The sequence below is a fragment of the Gigantopelta aegis genome, chromosome 9, assembly GCF_016097555.1.
Source record: "Gigantopelta aegis isolate Gae_Host chromosome 9, Gae_host_genome, whole genome shotgun sequence".
Classification (NCBI taxonomy): domain Eukaryota; kingdom Metazoa; phylum Mollusca; class Gastropoda; order Neomphalida; family Peltospiridae; genus Gigantopelta; species Gigantopelta aegis.
Genome location: NC_054707.1, coordinates 30,376,098 through 30,395,369, shown reverse-complemented (window position 1 = coordinate 30,395,369; position 19,272 = coordinate 30,376,098). Strand labels below are relative to the sequence as shown.

Sequence of the window (19,272 nt, the reverse complement as noted above, 5' to 3'; positions counted from 1 at the left end):
GCACACGGTGGTCAACTTGTGAGGCATTTAGGATGATGTTTAAAACAATGTTTTGAGATTATCTTCATTATGGTAGATCACGTTTGGAATAAAATCCGTAATAATTACATATAAGAATTAATACATGAATATACCTTCATGGAATTATTATTTCTTTCTTGTAGGCATTGCTTATGCTAGGTACACCACCCCACAATGTGCTGCCTATGCAAGGGACAAGCTGGATGGTTTTGAATATCCAATTGGAAGTCGACTTATTGTGCAGTATGCTGATAGCACCCAGCCATCTAATCTACAAATGGCAGCTAACATGGGCTATGAGAGGTATGTTTGAAAGTCATTTGAAATAACCAGTGCTTGTACTTTTTAAATTGGCTGAATTGCTGTTATAATTTCCTTTTATATATTTCAGTGCATTTCGTGTTAGATATTTATTTTTACCTATTGATAAAAATTAAGCTACACACAGCTATGCCATAAATGTGACACAAAGTAAGGTAAAGATTTGATAGCTGATAGAAGGGACCTTGTTGAAACAGTTTTAAATTACGGGGGAGAACATTGTCATACAATAAAGATGTTATAATATTATGTCCTAAAGAAGAAGTGTGATTGTTGTTGTTGTTATGGGGGAATAGTGGTAGTTGAATTCGCAGTCAGTAGTAACCTTTTTATACGCCCATCTGTGGGTCGTATTATGGTATGGCATTGTCTGTCTGTTCGTCTGTTAACTTTTTCTTGTCCGGACCGCATCTTGCATACAGATGCACACAGGACCATCATTCCTCCATTAAATCATTAAAAGTTTCAAACACGAAGATTAGATTCAACAGTTTTGTCCAAAATTGGACCTGAATCTTGGAAAATGGTGTTTCTCTCGGGCTTTGTGATTGCAGCAGCAGTTTCTGAACTACATGCAACTTTGTCACTAAACAACAGCTTCCAGACCAGTCGCCTTGGACCTCTTCAGTGCAAGCTGTCTCATTCATCGTGGCCCAACATGATGTCGAGGACTTGTCCTGTGTCCAGTTCAATCCATTAAGTGTTATATTGAGAGAACAGTCTTTCAGGAACAGATTGTTTCTCTCATGCAACCAGAGCCATTAAGAGATATAACGAAGAATAGAGTATCAACAAGGATGAGATCAACGATTCTGTGTTCCTACTAAGATGATGGTTGCCTCCTCCATCAGTATCTAACCCTCACAGGTTGAGCATTTTGGGGCCGTCCATATAGTATGTATGGCATTGAGATTTGGGGGGGGGGGGGGGGGGGGGGGGGGGGGGTCCAGTCCATGCAATGCGTATATATCGTAGGAGTGGGGATAGGACAGATGCATACGTATACAAAAATCCATTATAGTGTCAAATTGAGTAGAAATGCATGTACACTTAGGGACACGAAAAATGAAAACAAAACTACATATAACTTTAGTAGTTTTGCCAAATTTTATTAATAATAATAATTAAAAAAATTAATAATTAAACAAAAAATATTTTTAATAAGAACACCCAGGGAAAAAACGCCAATGTTTTTGACATATCAGTTAAACTTAAATTGCTTGTGATTCTGCAGTGATATTCTGCAATACATTGTACTTTTATGCATAGGCGTATGAGGGGGAAGGTACAAAATATTTAGTTTTTTGCATACATACTATATGGACGAGAATGTCTCTATGCTGTAACACACCAATTAGTAATATACTAAGAGCCACTGATTCCATCTTTGAATATGTCTACCAATGATGTTGATGGGTTTCACCTCCATGGTTCAGTGGTTGCAGTGCACACTCTGGTGAATATGGGCCGTCCTTGACCACTTTGAAGATTCTGTCGGGTATCTGGTCTGCACAAAGAGATGTCCACAGAACCGACAGGGGAGGCCATTGACAATTGTTCTCTACACTATACTACATTTCACACTTGTTTATTGTCAGGTCTTTGTCAGGTTGACATTAGCTTTTTTGCATATGCACTTAGGCGAAATGTTGCCACCTTGTTGAATAACCTGGGACTTGTTTGTCCACTGTTCTCATGGATGCAAGCATTACATTTGTTGTTGTTAACATTATTTGCATAGTCCATTCCGGGCATCCTTGTCATAACTGTTCCAAAAAAAGAAATGGACTAACAGATCCTTGTTGAATAACTTGGGGCTCCTTCATCCACTGTTTCTGACGGATGTAACCGTAACATTTGTTGTTACTAATATCATTTGTATGGTCCGTTCCGGGCATCCTTAGTGGAGTGGGGCTACCCATGGCTTAATCTTCCACTTTGTCAGAACCATTCCAGTTATGGGGAGAAGACGGATCATGGAACCCGTCTCCTGTTGAATGCTGCCATTGTTTGAGGTTAGGTTAAGTAGAAAAGGGTTATACCCACCCAGCCTTCCCGCTTCCATTCCTCCATTCAATGGGCTCTAGGGAAAGAAGGAAGCTTTAGTCATGTGACCGGAACAGAATACAGAGGACTCATTGGAAGATTTTAGCCATACCGTTGGATGTTTGGATGTTGGGACCAGACCATCCCTAGGGGAATATGCCATTGTTTGAGGTTAGGTTAAGTATTCTTAAAAGAGAAAATGGTTCACATTTTCTCCAATTATAATGCTTCATAAGAACTAAACAGAACTGAATGATCTGTTTTAATGCTTAAATATTAAAATAATTCTAAAGATGACAGCTTTAACTGAGCAAAATGAAGTTGAGCTGAAGATCAATCCCCATAAATGTAATATATATTTTATTGCAAGGCGATCAATTTGCCACTCTCTTAAAACTCGAGGCAAGTTTGGAGGTAAACGGGAGTGATCATTTGCCTTTCCTTGTAAAAACTCGAATATATGGATTGATTGGGGTTTTTTTTTTACTATCCAGTACATACAATGTGAGCCATCAGGGTTTTGCCATTCTAGTTTATTTGGTTCTAAATACCATAATTTATTTTAATTAGATAATTTCTGTCTGTTTCAGGCAAAGAGATATGCGGCAACCAGATGTTAGACAGAAGGTAGGATTTGCTTAGATTCAATCTTTCAGTTTTATCAGCTAGTCTTTACACCAGTCCATAATCATTTGATAGAACGTCTCACAAACATGCATAAAAAGTCATTTTATTGATTTTTAGTTAATATGTCATCAAAATTGTAGCATTGAGATAGTATTTGAAACATATTGCTATCTTACCTACCACTCCGATTACATTGCCTCTGTGACTTCTTTAGTTTTACTAATGTTTGTCTTGTTTGCAGGCTGCCATGTTGCTAGAGAAAGCGGGTATTAACCCGAGTAGTGTGATGAATGCTGAACGCGGGATGGAGAGAGTTCCGTACTGCAACATTCCTCTGCCATTGCCACATCCCCTGAAGCCTGAAGACACTGAGGCCTCTGAGCGACTCTTCATTGTGTGTCAGCCATCATCTGTCCCAGAAAAAGTCCTCAGAGATGCTTTCTGTCGCTTTGGAAATCTTATTGACGTGTACTTGTTGTCAGGTACTTGATGTGTCAGATCCCAAACAAAATAAGAAATAGGGCTTAATGATATTCTTTATTGGCATGTATATTGCTTACATAAAACATCAAGAAACTCCCATTTACTTACTGATAAATATATTTTTAAGTTCATACATTAATCAGACCTCTCACTTAAGTGCATGATTGCCTGTTCAAACAATAATCACCTTATTTACGGCTACCAGTTTTCATTCAAATGATCAATTCTTTTTCTCTCGTTAAATCTTTTGATCTGGACATGATTTTTGCTTGCCAGTTTTTATCCAGCCATCCTGATCTTAGGCTACTGTTTTTCTTCTCTTTTTTTTTCTTCTCTTTTTCTTCTTTTTTTCCCAAGTGTATTTTTGTTGTGAATATCTTTGCATTCACATGGCAATATTATTTTTGTTCAGTCTTTTTAAGGGTTTGATAACACTTCACAATTCTGAAATGAGAATATTTGGCAATACCCATTGGTTATCAGCGATAATACAAAATATAAATGTAAAAAACCATTTCTACTATAAAAGAGCTAGTCAAAATCTATCGAACATATTAAACAGATTGTCAGTTGCCCTCCATCTTCTTCAACTACAACACTGACTCTTCTTTTCCAAGATGAAATATAACCCTCCCCTTGACTTCTTTGAAAATTGTTTTAAAACATTTTGAAATGTTTAAAGTTCTTCTACCATAATATCAGCGATAACATCAGTCCAAGTTGCTGTACTGTTGGTTTATTATTAAGACTGGATTTTTCTGTCATTTGGTCAGAACCATAGCAATTCTGTTTACTGTTTTAATTCTGTGTACATGGTTACTTCTATAAGCGTGGCCCTAGCAAGCCTACCCTGGCAGATTGTTACCCACCTCGATTAGAACTCAAATGACATCACAGTCTGGAATGGAAGCCATCATTCGTTGGAGGGGGGGGGGGGGGGTGCGATTCATATTTAACATGGGTCTTTTGCAAAACATTTAGTTGTACTTGGGCAAAAGTGTAAGTAATACTTGAAATTGGTTATTTAGGACACAAAGTATATAGACTAGTGAAGTAGATTGAGATCATGTACATCAAAGTAACCTATGTTTAGTCCCCTAGTGGTCCAACCAGAGGTATCTATAGGTTTTCTGTCTGTCTGTCTGTCTGTCTGTCTCTTTGTCCCACTTGTAGTTTGTTAGCCTTTTTTGGGGGGTAATGCCTCAGGATATTGAGCTGAAATTTTGTGTACTAGTATAGTTTTATTATCTACAGTTACAGATAAAGTTTGACATCCATAGCAATTTACCCATATTTGACAGAGTTATGGCTCTTGAACAGAGATGGTACTGAAATTTGTTGTTCCTGGTATGGACATGTATTGCTTTAACACTACTTTCAGAATTTTTGTATTATGAAGTTAATCATTAAACGATACAGTTTCTGTTACAATTACTCTACTATTCCATTGTGTCAGAGATGTTGATCTTTGTCACAAACATAGTCGTCGTCAGTATCTAACCTTGCAATGCAGAACCCTTCACACAGCTATTGACTGTTACACTTGATGAGATGTCAAGCTAATGCATGGAAGACTGAAACAAAATTTAATTTTCTCCATTCATGAATACATAGCATGTACTGAATTTGGGGATTTTATCCAGAATCATAAAAATAGCTCTTGGGATTCCATCTCATAATCTGCACTTTTGACCCAAACTCGGGGATTCACAGAAACATTAAATACTGCTAAATTGGCATCTGACCTATCCAGTTACAGTGCACCAAACTTCCCATCTTCTGTCATTCCATCAATTATTCCAGCAGAAAAGGAAGAGGTGATCACAGAATTGGAAACGATCACCCTTTATGCAGTGGGTGATCAGAGCCATTTCATTAACTGCTGGGATGTCCGATTGTCTTTTCTTCTTTAGGTTTAAGAAATGCAATATTTGACTTAACTTGACAGTTACCTTTATGAAAGCTTTCTACACAGCTGAAATGTGTCCTTATCTGCATGTTAATGTTAAGCATTCTAAATAGAAATTAAATTCAAATTGTGATAAGGTACTTTTCAGTAGATTGTTATTTATTTATTAGTAATCATAACAGTGTTTTACAAGATTAAAGCTAGCGTCTCAGTTGCCTATTTCAGTGTAACGTAATGTCATGTTTTGTGCAAGAGAAAGTCAGTTTGCTATTCTCTCTGAATTCAGTGAATGTTGGAGAAATTGATTTATTTTTTTTCAGGGAGAAATTACGGTTATGCAAAGTATGCGACAAAGGAATCGGCTATGAAGGCAATACAGATGTTGCATGGCCAGAATTTGATGGGTCAAAGGATTAAGGTTCTAGAGGCTGAGCCACCAAAGAATGGAGGTTGTGAAGGACCCCCTAAGAAGGCCAGATACTAAGTATACACACAGGTTAGCTATTAATCACTGTTTAAATGGGTTGGGCTGTTTAATGGACTTGTATGTTTTTATCATGAAAAACCGCGAACGGGCTAACCCACAAACCGGTCTATTTATATTTGACTTGTTTTTAAGGAATCTGCATACGATTGAACCCTGACATCATAATACTTTTGTTGAATTAGAAAAACTTCCAAAAACAGTGCACAAATGAGGAAAAGACAAGTAGACATTCAAAATATTTTTATATAGGAAAATGGCGTTTAATGTTAAACAAACCTGAATAAACAACAGTTTTACACCGCTGTCATTGTCGAGTCTCATCTGCTTCACAGATTCATTGCAAGAGAGTTTTGGTGACATCACGTGATAAGTGTCACTCTTGAAAAACAATAGCATTTAATCTCTTCACCACAATAATGTGGACACGGTAAAACATTATTTCATCAAATCGATCGATCGTACATTAGAATGCGTGTGTGCAGAAACTATTTCCCGTTAATAGGTTCACGGTTACTCAAAGTTGCTTCCTTGGTTGGTCATCTAACAGGGGTTATATTTTAATGTTTGTGGGCTCCAAGGCAAGCTGGACGGGTACTATGGCAAATTGTTTAGCCAAAGAGTCCATTCTTTCTCAAATTTTAAATATTTTTGCAATTAAGTATACATACAACATGGAATATATAGGAAGAGCTCGATGGCAAGCCAAGTAGGGTACCACTGTAGTTGTCTTGCCCTTGACAATGTCCCATTTTCATTTAAGGAAGGCAAGCACAGTATTTTCCATCTATGCTGTGGTAAATTTCGAACCCTGATCTTATAAACATTAGTCAGTCACTTCACCGAGTACCATGGTGAGCGGTACACTTTTTGTAATCATCTTATGTAGGATGACTGGAAGAATCGTCTCTGTTATAGGAACATGCAATGCTGATGGAGGCAGATAGCTTAATTATTATTAAATTGCAAGCAGGTGATATTTTTGAAGTCAGCAATGTGGAATTGTTTTATTTGGGTGTTAGGAACACCTCTGAAGCTCACACATTGCACCAGACACATACACTTTCTACCCTATGCATCTAGCAGGCATCAAAATAAGTCACTCACAGTCAGTACGGTTACCACATTTCTTAACAAACATCTAAATTTTGATCAAATGTGTACTATACACACACAGGCACGCGTGCACACACACACACACAATCCGAATGAATAACAAAGTATCAGCATGTTTGTGAAGGAATGATAATGAGGATTGTAAACTTCATAAATGTGTCGTAATCTAATAGGTCAGCAGATATGTAATTTATGGTAACCTGTATGTGGGTTACCAAACACTGCTTCTTTTGATGCCTGTATTTTATGTCATTGATTCACATTGATGTATTAATTAGTCCCCTACATGTCCAACAGGAGGGGACTATAGGTTTCGTCTCCGTCCGTCTGTCTCTCCCACATATACTTATATGGACTCTTTTTCACAATGCCTCAAGATGTTGAGCTGAAATCTTTTGGTTATGGCCCTTGAGCTTAAGAGATACAAAAATTTGTTTTTCAGATAACTTTTTAGCAGTGCCTCAAAATATTGAGCTAAACATTTTGTGTATACCTTTTTATCAATTATACAGATTTACTCATTTTCATTTGAGTTATGGCCCTTGAACTTGGGAGATACAGAAATTTGTTGGTCCCGGTAAGGGACATGTATTGCTTTAGTTGTACTCTCAGAATGCCTGTGTATTTAAGTGTTGATTTTTAGGTGTATTCACAAACTACTTTTAATTAGTCTAAACATATAAGCCAAACTTTGTAAATTCGGTCCATTTTGTTTTCCTTCTTAAGAATGATTTTAAATTAAAAACAAATTATTAATTTTATTAAAAAGACAATGGTACAAAATAGTTCTAATCTAGCAGGAGAAATGAAAGTTTGCTCAAGTCACCGAGTTATTAGCAGTGGTAAGAAGTCTGAAATCACCGTAATATTTTGAACTTAATCCAATTTGAAAAACAAAATCACACAACAGACAACAAGACCCTGACTTGTTTAGTGTCATAGCTCACTTGGCACCTTGTCGGTCTGTGTTTTTTCCTTTGGCACCAGACTATACATTGATGTATGCCACGCCATTTGTAATGACCAGTCAAACGTTAATTCTTGACCAAATTCATTTCAGTAATGCCAGAAAATACTAATTATTACATTTTAACATAATGACACATTATCAACTACTTAATAATATCATATTTTTAATGAAACATACATTTTGTACAATTGTTTTCTTTAAATTTTATTATCAGAAGTACATATAGTAGTAGTTTATATCAAAATATTACGCAGAGCGTCACAAAATGTACCGATAAATGTTAACTTAGACAATTTGTATAAATGTGCCACTCATAAATGTACGGGATGGAGGCCAATGTTCAAATTTCAGCAATTACGATGGAGACCTTCGGGCAAAATAGTAGTTGTAATTCATGTAAGGATGTACATAGTGATTCATTTGCAACCCTATATAGCTGTGTGGTAGTGATGCTAATATGAATAAATATTGTCATCCAGTTTTGGGCATTTTTGTTTTTAAAAAAATAATTCATGCAAAAATCAGCATCACTCCTATGTTGCCATTTCCTATAACATTTCTTGCAGTTTGTTCTAAGCACATAGATGTAGACCGACTTAAATTGACAATTCTGCAGTTTACATTTTGATGTGTATACAATATTCTTTTCACCAGCCGACTGTCAGCTGAAGAGGACAGACTTACTACTGTACAGCCAGACGGGACACCTGAATAAGCAGAATAACATTTGACGTGAATACAGACGACCTTAACCTTGTGCTGTTGAGATGAAGAAGACTGCTACAGCTGACGAGGACTGACCTGTTTCTTTACACACTGTCTGTCGTGAACATAGTGACGAAACACTGCAGCTTCTACTTTTAACTCGATCAATGGTCTGACTGACTGTCTAGTGCTGGAACGGTCTTCTTTCACTGACATTTGTGGACAAAACTCTTGCTTATTGACACTTTTCATCTCTCATAACTGTTGTTCATTTTAGTGATTTTAAAATACTTTGTTTTTCTTTCAGAATTAAAAAAGTCCTAAATATTTCTAAGCATATATAACCAAACATTTCATCACCTGGAGAAAAACTTATTTATCATTTTATGTATAAAATCATATACACACATTAACACATGAACTTGCGATCATTATTTTACATCAGTTAGAACTTAGACATAGAATGTGGGTGGGTTTTTTTTATGGAGAATAGATAAATGAAAATATGTACTCGATTAATCAACTATTGATTTGTTAGCAAAAAAATTATGTATTGATTATATATAATTAAATATTTTCAATTATATTATAATTAACAATTTTTGGATGATTTAAATACTAATAAAATGAATGCTTTAACAATTCTAAATACACAGCAAGCTAATAATTGACATAGTTTTGCTGACTATGAAAAGGTAGAGCTGATGACTATTCAGATTACTGACTTGGGTTGTAGGGGATGCCAAATGGATACTCTTATTGTAATTGTTGTTTCAAGCCTCTGAGAATTGAAAATGTGCATGACCCTTTATCGGATACACAGAAATAAATCTAAGTAACCCATTTTCTTTTTGCGTAGCCTGTTACATTCAAGTAAATGATGTTCCAAATTTTGCGCGGGCAATACATGAATGAAACAATCATTCTTGCAATTTCCAGAGCCCTGTGTTTATAATTGTGTCGTAAGTATATCATAACTGCAAGTTTGATGTTTTCTATAATATCTTCAGGATGCTCATAATATACTACTTTGTACTCCACGATGCAAAACGTGGGTTACTAAATGTTTGATCAACCAGATTACTCCTTGGTTAATTCTTCTGTTCTACCAAGATTTTATGTTGCTAAAAATTAAGTTTGAGTCAATGTTACTTTGGATTTCTTGGTTGTTGGTTTTATATTTGACATTCTTGAATGATTGTTAGTATCAAAGTAATATAGAATGTGTTTTACAATTGTTTATAGTAATATTGAGTATTTCTGGGAATTAAATTGCTTTCGGTGTAGATTTTATTTTACTTTACAGAATAATTGTATTTTTAACTTTAATTGAAACTATCCTTTGTTATACTAAAAACATACACATACTCAACATATTTTAAAAGCAAAACATAAAAGAAAGTTTGATTTTGTGGAAGCAAGCAAATCCATGAACTGCAGGGTTTTTTCCTCTTATTTTCACCTAGCACCTAGCTGCTTATATATTGTATTGAATGTTGAAGTTTTGTCATTGTAATAAATAAGGATTTAGTCTTAAAATATTATTTGTCTGTCCTTGTCTATCTAATCACCAAACTGGAATACTGGTATGGTAAGCACTAAGTTATATTGTTATCCTTATATAAAACATTACTGCATTAAATATATATATATAGGAACATTGGGCCATATATATGCCATTTTATGACCAGCTAATGGTTTTAAGTTATATAAGATTTGTGGGTTTGTGTTGTGTAGTAATATGGTGGTATAAAATTTGAGGGTTGGTGTAGTAATATGATGGTATAAGATTTGAGGGTTGGTGTAACAATATACTGAGTGAAAGAAATAAAGAAACATAAATAGTAACAGTGAATATTGACAGCAACGAAAATCTTCATCCACAGTATGAGGAAGTTAGCCATGATACTGGCAGTCAATCCCTGTGATGACGTTCAATCCCACATTACGTCTCTTTTATACATGCATACCACTTGTAAATTAAATTTGGTCTCAGATACCATGTGTTCTCTTATTTTTTTCCATTTGTATCCAGTAATCTAATTATTATTAAAAAAAAAATCCTTTTGGTATGGGATGGATAAAATGATAGAGCATCACTTGCAAATTGGTGACTTCAAGGAACATTTTGTTCAGTATTGTGTCTTGATTCACGACGCAAGTTTCAGATATCGCTACACAATTAAGTAACTAGAAATATCGCTAATTAAGATTTTGAAAACAAAACGTTCCCAGAACTTTTACTCGATTTGATGATCTCAAAGCTGGTGAAATCATTTCTTTTATTATTCAATAATGTGATGCAGTTTTAAGAATGTAAGTTTGAAAGAAATAGACCAGTAAGCCAACATGCATACTTTACCCCCACCCTCACGCCACTCCACATCACACAATGATTAGATTGAGCAATAATCACCTTACGAGATGTCAATGTTGTGAGATTCCTTATACACTCGTCGGAGAAAATGGATTTATCGATTCTAATAGCGCATGGGAAATCGATTTAAAGACACCGGACTGACAGCTCTATAGGGATGTGTTTGGATTCCATAACCAGCCCATTTAATACAATTAACTACTTGTTCATGTTCACAGTGCAAGTGCTATATCTTTTGCTCATTGGATAAATTTATAAATGATAAATTATGGCCACTCGTGTAATATTCTCCAAGTATCTCAGTTTCCATGTCCTCTACCATTTGTACTTTACCCTAGGCAAAACTAATTTTGTGCAGTGTTAAATCTTTTGTTTACACATGACTGCATTTTACAGGAAAACATGCTATATATACAATTCCATTTTTTTTCCTAATGAAATTGTATGTTATCGGTATGTTAATTACATTGTATACGTTTGTTGTTGGTCATTTATGTACTAGTTAATCATTTAATTCAACTAAATTTATACAAGTTTCTATAGTGTGAGGCTTTAAGCCCAGGAAGTCATTTATGGACATTTTGGTTGCACTGTATGCTATTTATACCTATTTTATATATATTTCATAAAATTAATTATATTTAACGTAATTATATTTCAGAAATATTTTAATCCATATAGACTACTGTTAAGTGACAAATCAACAACAGCCGCTGTAACTGCCTGCGACCTGAAGTCGGTGTGTATATACACTGTTGGTAACATAGAGGTAATTACAGCATTTGTTTTGAAATTGTGCATTTTCACATAACTTCCAGCTGGTAAATTGCAATTATTAAAATTAGATCATTATAAATGAAAAATGAAAAAAAAGAAGAAAAAAAAACCCATATGGTGTTTTTAAGCACCTGTCTGATGGGTTGTATTGTGGTATGATGGTATGGCATTGTTAAATTTTTCGTTTCTGGGGCATATCTTTCTTATCAATTAATATAGGTTCATTAAACCTCGTATGCAAAAACAGGTGTGGTAGTGTGTTGCATACCACATCTAGGTCACCATGATCTACTTTTCACACATTAAAGGAATTTAAAAAAAATTCTTCAAATAAAACTAGAACTGCCATCTTATTAATTATGAAATGCATATTCAAAACAACAATTTTGTTATGAAATTATTTTATTTTATTTTTGTTACTAGTGACATGGGCAGACCATTATATTGGTAACAAATGTTGATAATAAAACAAAGCAAAAAGTAGTTAGATTTAAAATTTACTTCATATATAATTATATGTATATCAACAAGCATAAAGATAACAGTCTGTCATGTTCATATCATATAAATAACACAACCACATTGCTATTCTGCCCACTTAAAGACAGTGTTATCTGCCCTTTCAACTTCATCTTGGCAAGTCCGACACAATTTTTACTGCTGGCATCTATAAATAAGACAATTTTACTAGTACTTAAATAATAAATCTTTAATAATATGGGAAAATATAAATAAATTTACAATATATAATTTAAAGTTAATAAAGCAATAATTGAATAAAAATCAATGAAATCAGACTATGTAGCAATCAACTGAAGCAGAGATTCCATAGGCACTGTGAAGTCTGAAATGTGTAGTCTGTATCTGTCAGCATTCTTTTTGTAGGCTGTGCAATTACTATGCATCCGCTATTGGATGTCAAACATTTAATATAGTCTTAGAGAGGAAACCTACATGTATATTTTTCCATTAGTAGCAAGGGATCTTTTATATGCATCATCCCACTGGCTTTAACGAGAAATAGCTCAATGGGCCCACCGACAGGGATCGATCCTAAACAGACTGCATTAAGTGAGTGCTTTACAACTGAGCAACGACCCTCCCTCATGAGTATAAAGACATGTATCGAATCCTGCTTTTGGATACTGTAGAATACTTTATTTTCGTGGAATTTATTTTCGCGTTTTTCGCATGTGAATGAAATTCGTGAAAATATATTCCACGCGAAAATAAAGGCCGACAATTTTTTCTTTAAAATATGTAGTCTCGTTCAACTATACCACATTAGTTTCCCCATGTACGAGGCTAGTAGTAACAAAGCGGTGCTCCCTCCTGTCACGGAACAAAACACAAAAGCTGTTTAAAACTTTAAATCAAAGTACATACATGATATATAAGTACATACATGATAATAAAACAATACTAACACTAAAAAGCTTTATGCTGTTTTCCTTCGCATGTGCTAGCGATCAGTTCATCGGACAGAGTCTACACGTGTTCAACGACGGAAGTAAACATGCATTATCACAGTATATTAAAAATGTGGAAGTGAAAAAATCCGGACTGGGCTATAACAATTATAAGGATTAACAAAAACAGCACGCGGTAAGCACCTTCTGTAAGCTTATTAACTTGTAAACAATAAAGTCTTGATTGGTTAAAGCAGGAAAACTATTGTTTTATGTGTATAGCACTCGTGTGTACATGTAGGATTAGTTCTACAGATTAGCGTAACAACCGGCAAAACTAAGTTCCGTTTTTAAAACTAAATTATTGACATCTGTACTTCGTTTTTTTATTGATGGGGGTTGGGGGATTCGCGAAAATAAATGTTCGCGAATTGATCCATTTTCATTAAATCGCGAAAATTTGAGCCCGCGAAAATAAAGTATTCTACAGTATTTTGTTTGCAAGGTTACACTTGCATGTCTATGGAATCTCTGTTCTAACATCTACTGATCACTACAATTCTATATATATATATATATATACATATGCTGAACAACAATAGAAACTTTAATTTTAGTTTAGAATTGTTTAATTTTTATAAAGTTATTCAGTTTGAACCAGTTAGTTTATTGGTCTATTGAAATAATTGACACGCTCATTTTCATAGTCAATTTACCAAATTAATTACATCATGAAAAATACATACATTAAAGTATTCACATTTCTTTTGTTATTCAGTATAGTTGTAAATACTCTATAATCTGCTATTTGGAACATTGTGCATCAAAATATTTAAAACAAAATGTTTCCTTTTCTACAAAATATTTTTTTTTTTTTTAAATTTAACAAGCATCTTTGTTTAGCCATTATAGCTATTATTATTATGAAAGCATAGTAAAGTGGACTCCATTCACAAGTCTTTAAATATGGCTGGAATACAACTGCATATGAGGAAAATGGACATACCGGGTAATCTATATATTGTATGTTAATGTATGAGGACGACCTTGTAGTTTTGTCTAAAGATACATGCAAGTTTGGTCATTTCTAAGTTTTGCAATGTTGAAACTTAAGAATTATGGTGGCCAACAGAGCCAGTTAAAATGAGTTATGGACATTCAAAAGGCTGTTCCTAAATGAGGTAGTGAAAAAATTCATATTGAGTCGCTCAATGGATTACCTTTCTGAAATTCATAATCACTAATAATTTTAACGCTTAATTTTTATACGCCTGTCTATAATGGGTCATATTATGGTATGGTTTGTCCATCCATCCGTTTGTTAACTTTTTCTTGTCCACAGTTGGATACAGGACCATCAAACCTCACATGTAGGAACAACTTGGGATGGTGGTGTGTTGCGTACTATTACTAGATCACAACAGTAAATTCTTGTCTGAATCATATCTGGCATACAGGACCTTTCTAATAAAGGACAATAACTTCATTAATCAGACAGCACCTTCTCCAATGGATACAGTATCATCAGTAGTTGGTCCAAAACAAACTTTACCCATAAGATATGATATCTATGGTTTTCCATCAAACTCCCCGACGAATGTATCATGTACCTCACCAGTACTCTCGTTGCATTTGTCATCATATCCGAGAATTAACTGTATTACAGATATATGATCTTGTTGAATACTGATATTGATAACAAATGATTATTTTATTATTTCAGCATGACCACTGTGCTAACAGAGGAAGAATGCCACAATGCTGAGAAAAATAGAAACGAGTATTACAATTGTATTTTTTAATTTATACATGTTTTTTTAAAGAAAAAATAAATGATAAATTATTGTTTGCTAATTTTTGTGATGTTGCCCAGTCTTGATCGGTCTGTTCCGGAACATGTCCACCTCTTCCTGTAGTCAGTCATATGGTGTTGCACACATTTCCACAATGCAAGTCAATTGGGCTTGATCAATTGATCTCTTTTTTAATATGTTACCTGATGAATGATACAGGGCTTGCTCTGTCCATTGTATAAAAATTAGCAAATGGCTAATTTGGCAAAGTGGCTAAATGAGCCACTTTTGAAAAAATTTCAAGGAAGTACTCTACATAGGTGAAACTTGGCTAAAACAAAATTCCTTTCAGTTTGAATACTGGGATATTTATTGCTAAAAAAAATTAATTGAATTTTCTTGTCTCCATTAGGGGAATAGCGGCTGTCCATTGTGCATCTGTTTGGTTCTGTTTAATCAAACCATGATACAGAAATAATCAATTATTTAGATGTTGCGGATATAAGGATTGGAATGTTTAGTGACGCAGACTGCTGATTAACAAGTTGTTGTTTAAATTGTGGATCAGACCAGACATACGTTTCAGTACAACTGCTCTAATGACAAGCAGATTCTACTAAGCTAACCCATTAAGTCAATCGGGATGCTGGGTATTTTTATAAAATTCCACTTTACACACAAAAATAAATGTCATATTTTGGAGCTATGTATATATATATATATGAAAATATTAGCGAGCTTCTTTATATTAAATTAACAAATTCTTCATCAATAAAAAATAATTCCACTAAATCGACTGTTGTATGCTATACACTTCATCTTTCTTTGAAGCTGCTATGGCAAGTTAAGTGATTTTCCTCAATTTCCAATGTACTAAATTACCTCAAGGCACATTCCTCTGTGAAAGTTTCAGCACGGGTCCAGATGTGTGACTATAAGCATTTTCCAAACCAGGATCAGCTTTTGGTTTTGTCATATTGTATGTTCATCCAACGCAATCGCGATCTACTGAAGCTCACTTGAATTGTCCTTTTCACTGTGTACCTAGCATGGAGGCTAGTAGGTGTTCCGAGGCACACCATTTGAAGAGACTACACTTAGGATTTCCATATCACTTTAAATGTAATACTTAGTATTCAACATCAGCCCTCCTGAATAATTCTCTGTGGTAATGTACTGTGTGAAGTTAATACATTCTTCAAAGTTCTGTGGATTTAACGAGAATGGTGGAAGTAACTGGATCTGTAATTAGGTTTTCATGGTGACAGCCAGGTCTAAAAAAGTAATGAGGAGACAACATCATGTATGTAACAAGTCTGACAGGCTACAAACCCAAACACCTTTGTTAAAAACATTTAAACTAAAACAATATGGCAGCTTTATGTGTAATAGATACATGTGTTGAAATGGCTGTAATATATGAAAAATATACATCCTCAGCGGTTGCAAAATGAAGTACTAGAAGGCATTGGAACTGTCCGAGTGGGGTGTGTGTGTGTGTATCAAGAGCTACAGACACTCGGTAATGGGGGCACGGGGAGGGGGGGGGGGGGGGGCTCTATGGGCCGGAGTCTGTTACCCCAGAAGTTTGCAATGTAGTCCACTAGTAATGCATATAGTTGGTGAAAATGTTGGCCCAAGATTGGAACAAGTATGACTCACATTTCTATTCTCGAATGTGATTGGTCAGTGCAGGAATAAGTTATATCCAATTTGTCAATTTACACAACATGCTCATTGGGCATATTTTATGGTATGTTTAGAAAATCATGCAAACAATTTTCATCAGTTTAGAATAGTTACTTATTAATATTTAAAAATAACTGTTTCCACTAATACCACCTAAGTTATAAAAACTATCCATGTTACCTATTAGAACAATTAACAGCATTAAAAACAAATTAATATTTTGTCACTTATAAATGTGTATATATTTATTTACTTATAAATGGGAATTCCTCACCCACCCCCAAAAAAATAGAAATAAAATAATAAACCTCAAAAAGAAACAAGAACCTTTATTAGAATAAACTATACATGTATTATAGGTTAAGACATACAATTCCACCCCACACACCAAATTAGTAATTTTTCAATGTAGATACTTTGTTAAATTTATTTATTACCCCAACAGGCACTCATAACGGGGAAAATAAAAATCACTGAGAAATTATCATGCATTGGTCCAATTAACAATACTATTGGATGATTTGACGGTTACAAACCAATGACCTTGTCGGTACTAAATATGACGTCATCACGATTTGGCAAACACAATGATGACATGTAGTTTAAAGAATTTGCGTTTACGGCTGTCCGTTTTTGGTGTTAAATTTATAACAAAATGTCATTTTAATGCAGTTCATTGTAGATTTTGTACCAGAATAAAGAGGACATTTGTTTTTGAAAATGATCTATGGACGTTATTAAATTACAAAGTTATAGCAATACTCAGAACAGTGCGTAAAGCGGTTTATATCCTTTTAAAACATGTACGTGTATGTGTGTTGAAAATAAAGGCTTTTAGAGAAAAAATAGCTCAGGTAATAAATAGAATAACAAACTCGTAACAAGATATTATTGTGAAATAATTTTCATCTGTAACTCGCTAAAGCTCGTGACAACTGAAAATTATTTCACTCGGGACATAAATTTGATAATAACTGGTAACTCGTTTATTATCCTCTATTTATTCCATGATATTGTGTATTTAATATATATATTTTTTTTTTTTTTGTGCTATTTATTTGATATTTTATAAATTAAATTAATAATTTCTACTTTTAAAGTTTTGCAAACGTAAATGGTGGCTTGCAACCTTTAAACTAATAAAATACTGGTTACTGTTTGACACTCTATTAATATTAGTATCAAAGGAACAAATATTTGGATTCCAGTGCAAGAAAAACAACAAAATGGCGGCGATACGATGAACTTTTGTGTTTTTTTCAATGTTTACATTTTATAACTTGAATAAAGTTACATCGGTAGGTATATTGATGTCATGGATGAGTCAAAGATTACTGGTGATCAACTATTTGTCAGTGAACTATTGCATGTGACAGCAAATCGAAAAAAGTGACTTTTAGATATTTCTTTTGTTTTCGTACGATAGTATGAGTTCAAGAAAATATGAACTGGAGTCTGAGCAACTGTGGTGAAAATAGACGTCGGAAATGAGGGTAGTAAACATCGCATGCGACGCACGACGCCTTGTTTTGCAACTGCTGATCCTGCTTGGAGGCATTTAATGCTATATGTACTAGCCTTGCATGTTTGCTGTTTGCAAAACAGTTCCCGTTCATGACCTAATGTAAATATCAAGACCAACATTAGGTCTGATTTTTTTACCAAGAGATGAGAATAGCAACTGGCACAAACAGCTGAAATCAATTCAATTAAACAAACTTGACAGGATATGCCAAAATCCTGTGTTGCAAGAGTAACAATAGGGTGATTGGTGACCCTCACCCCACCCCTCATCATTGGGTTTGTGGGTACTCCCGAGTTTTGGGGTTTTTAATTCGTTTTGAAATTCTTTCCATCCAAATCAGGGTTTAATTTTCATTAATAAAATTACAGCATTTTTCATCACAAATTTATGCATTAAAGTGCTGTGCCAGACCATACACTAAAATTTCAAATTCAACAATTAAATGCTTTCTTAATTCAATGCAATAATATTTTACACCATGTAAATCAATAATTACGAAAATGCCCCATAAAAGTATTAAAACATCACTCCCGTAGAACACTGCCGGAAACGACCGAGTAAAATTCTCGGTAAAAACATTTGCCTGTAAATAGCCATGACGTCATGAAGGGAACGCGCTTCACAGAAACCTACCACGAGACGACTTTCAGCGCAAGCGAAAGTGGGACCGAAAGCGACTGCCAAGCTCATTGATCATGCGATTCTTCTTTCGATGATGAATAGTGTAGTAATGACGACTGGACTAATATTTGTGCAACACAAAAAATAATGCCTTATCAGTTTGAACCTGGAACATCTTCCGATGAACCACCGGCCTGACAGATGTCGATGAAAATGGTCGTGGAGACAGCTTACCACTAATTTACAACTTTTATTCTTGTTTTGTTCTTTAGCTTTTGGTGCGAATTATTTTGCTACACTGTATGTTCTAATACTTGTGATGTAGTAGAGAAGACGATAAATAACTCTTGAATTCTACGAGTCAAGTGGACCCGATATCGGTAATTTTAAGAAATAAAC

The 19,272-nt window shown here is 34.6% G+C and overlaps 2 protein-coding genes across 4 annotated transcripts in view; one reads left to right on the top strand and one right to left on the bottom strand.

Annotated features, from left to right (window-relative positions):
* LOC121380666 (RNA-binding protein 45-like) overlaps nucleotides 1-15,090 on the top strand; it is a 37,858-nt gene extending 22,768 nt beyond the window's left edge. Inside the window, exons 8-13 of one of the 2 annotated variants that reach the window (XR_005958990.1) lie at nucleotides 165-324; nucleotides 2,979-3,015; nucleotides 3,257-3,497; nucleotides 5,728-5,903; nucleotides 11,721-11,828; nucleotides 14,969-15,090. Coding sequence is in view for 1 of the 2 variants with exons in the window: in XM_041509598.1 (XP_041365532.1) it covers nucleotides 165-324; nucleotides 2,979-3,015; nucleotides 3,257-3,497; nucleotides 5,728-5,891 (602 nt within the window). In the remaining variant the exon portion in view is untranslated. Of the gene's footprint in view, nucleotides 1-164; nucleotides 325-2,978; nucleotides 3,016-3,256; nucleotides 3,498-5,727; nucleotides 5,904-8,631; nucleotides 10,682-11,720; nucleotides 11,829-14,968 lie in introns of those variants that run through there. The other variant, XM_041509598.1, reaches the window with a different exon arrangement.
* Nucleotides 15,029-19,272, bottom strand: part of LOC121380665 (golgin subfamily A member 4-like) — a 47,413-nt gene continuing 43,169 nt past the window's right edge. For both annotated transcript variants that reach the window (XM_041509597.1, XM_041509596.1), the window contains one exon: nucleotides 15,029-16,312. Coding sequence is in view for 1 of the 2 variants with exons in the window: in XM_041509596.1 (XP_041365530.1) it covers nucleotides 16,295-16,312 (18 nt within the window). In the remaining variant the exon portion in view is untranslated. The remainder of the gene's footprint in view (nucleotides 16,313-19,272) is intronic.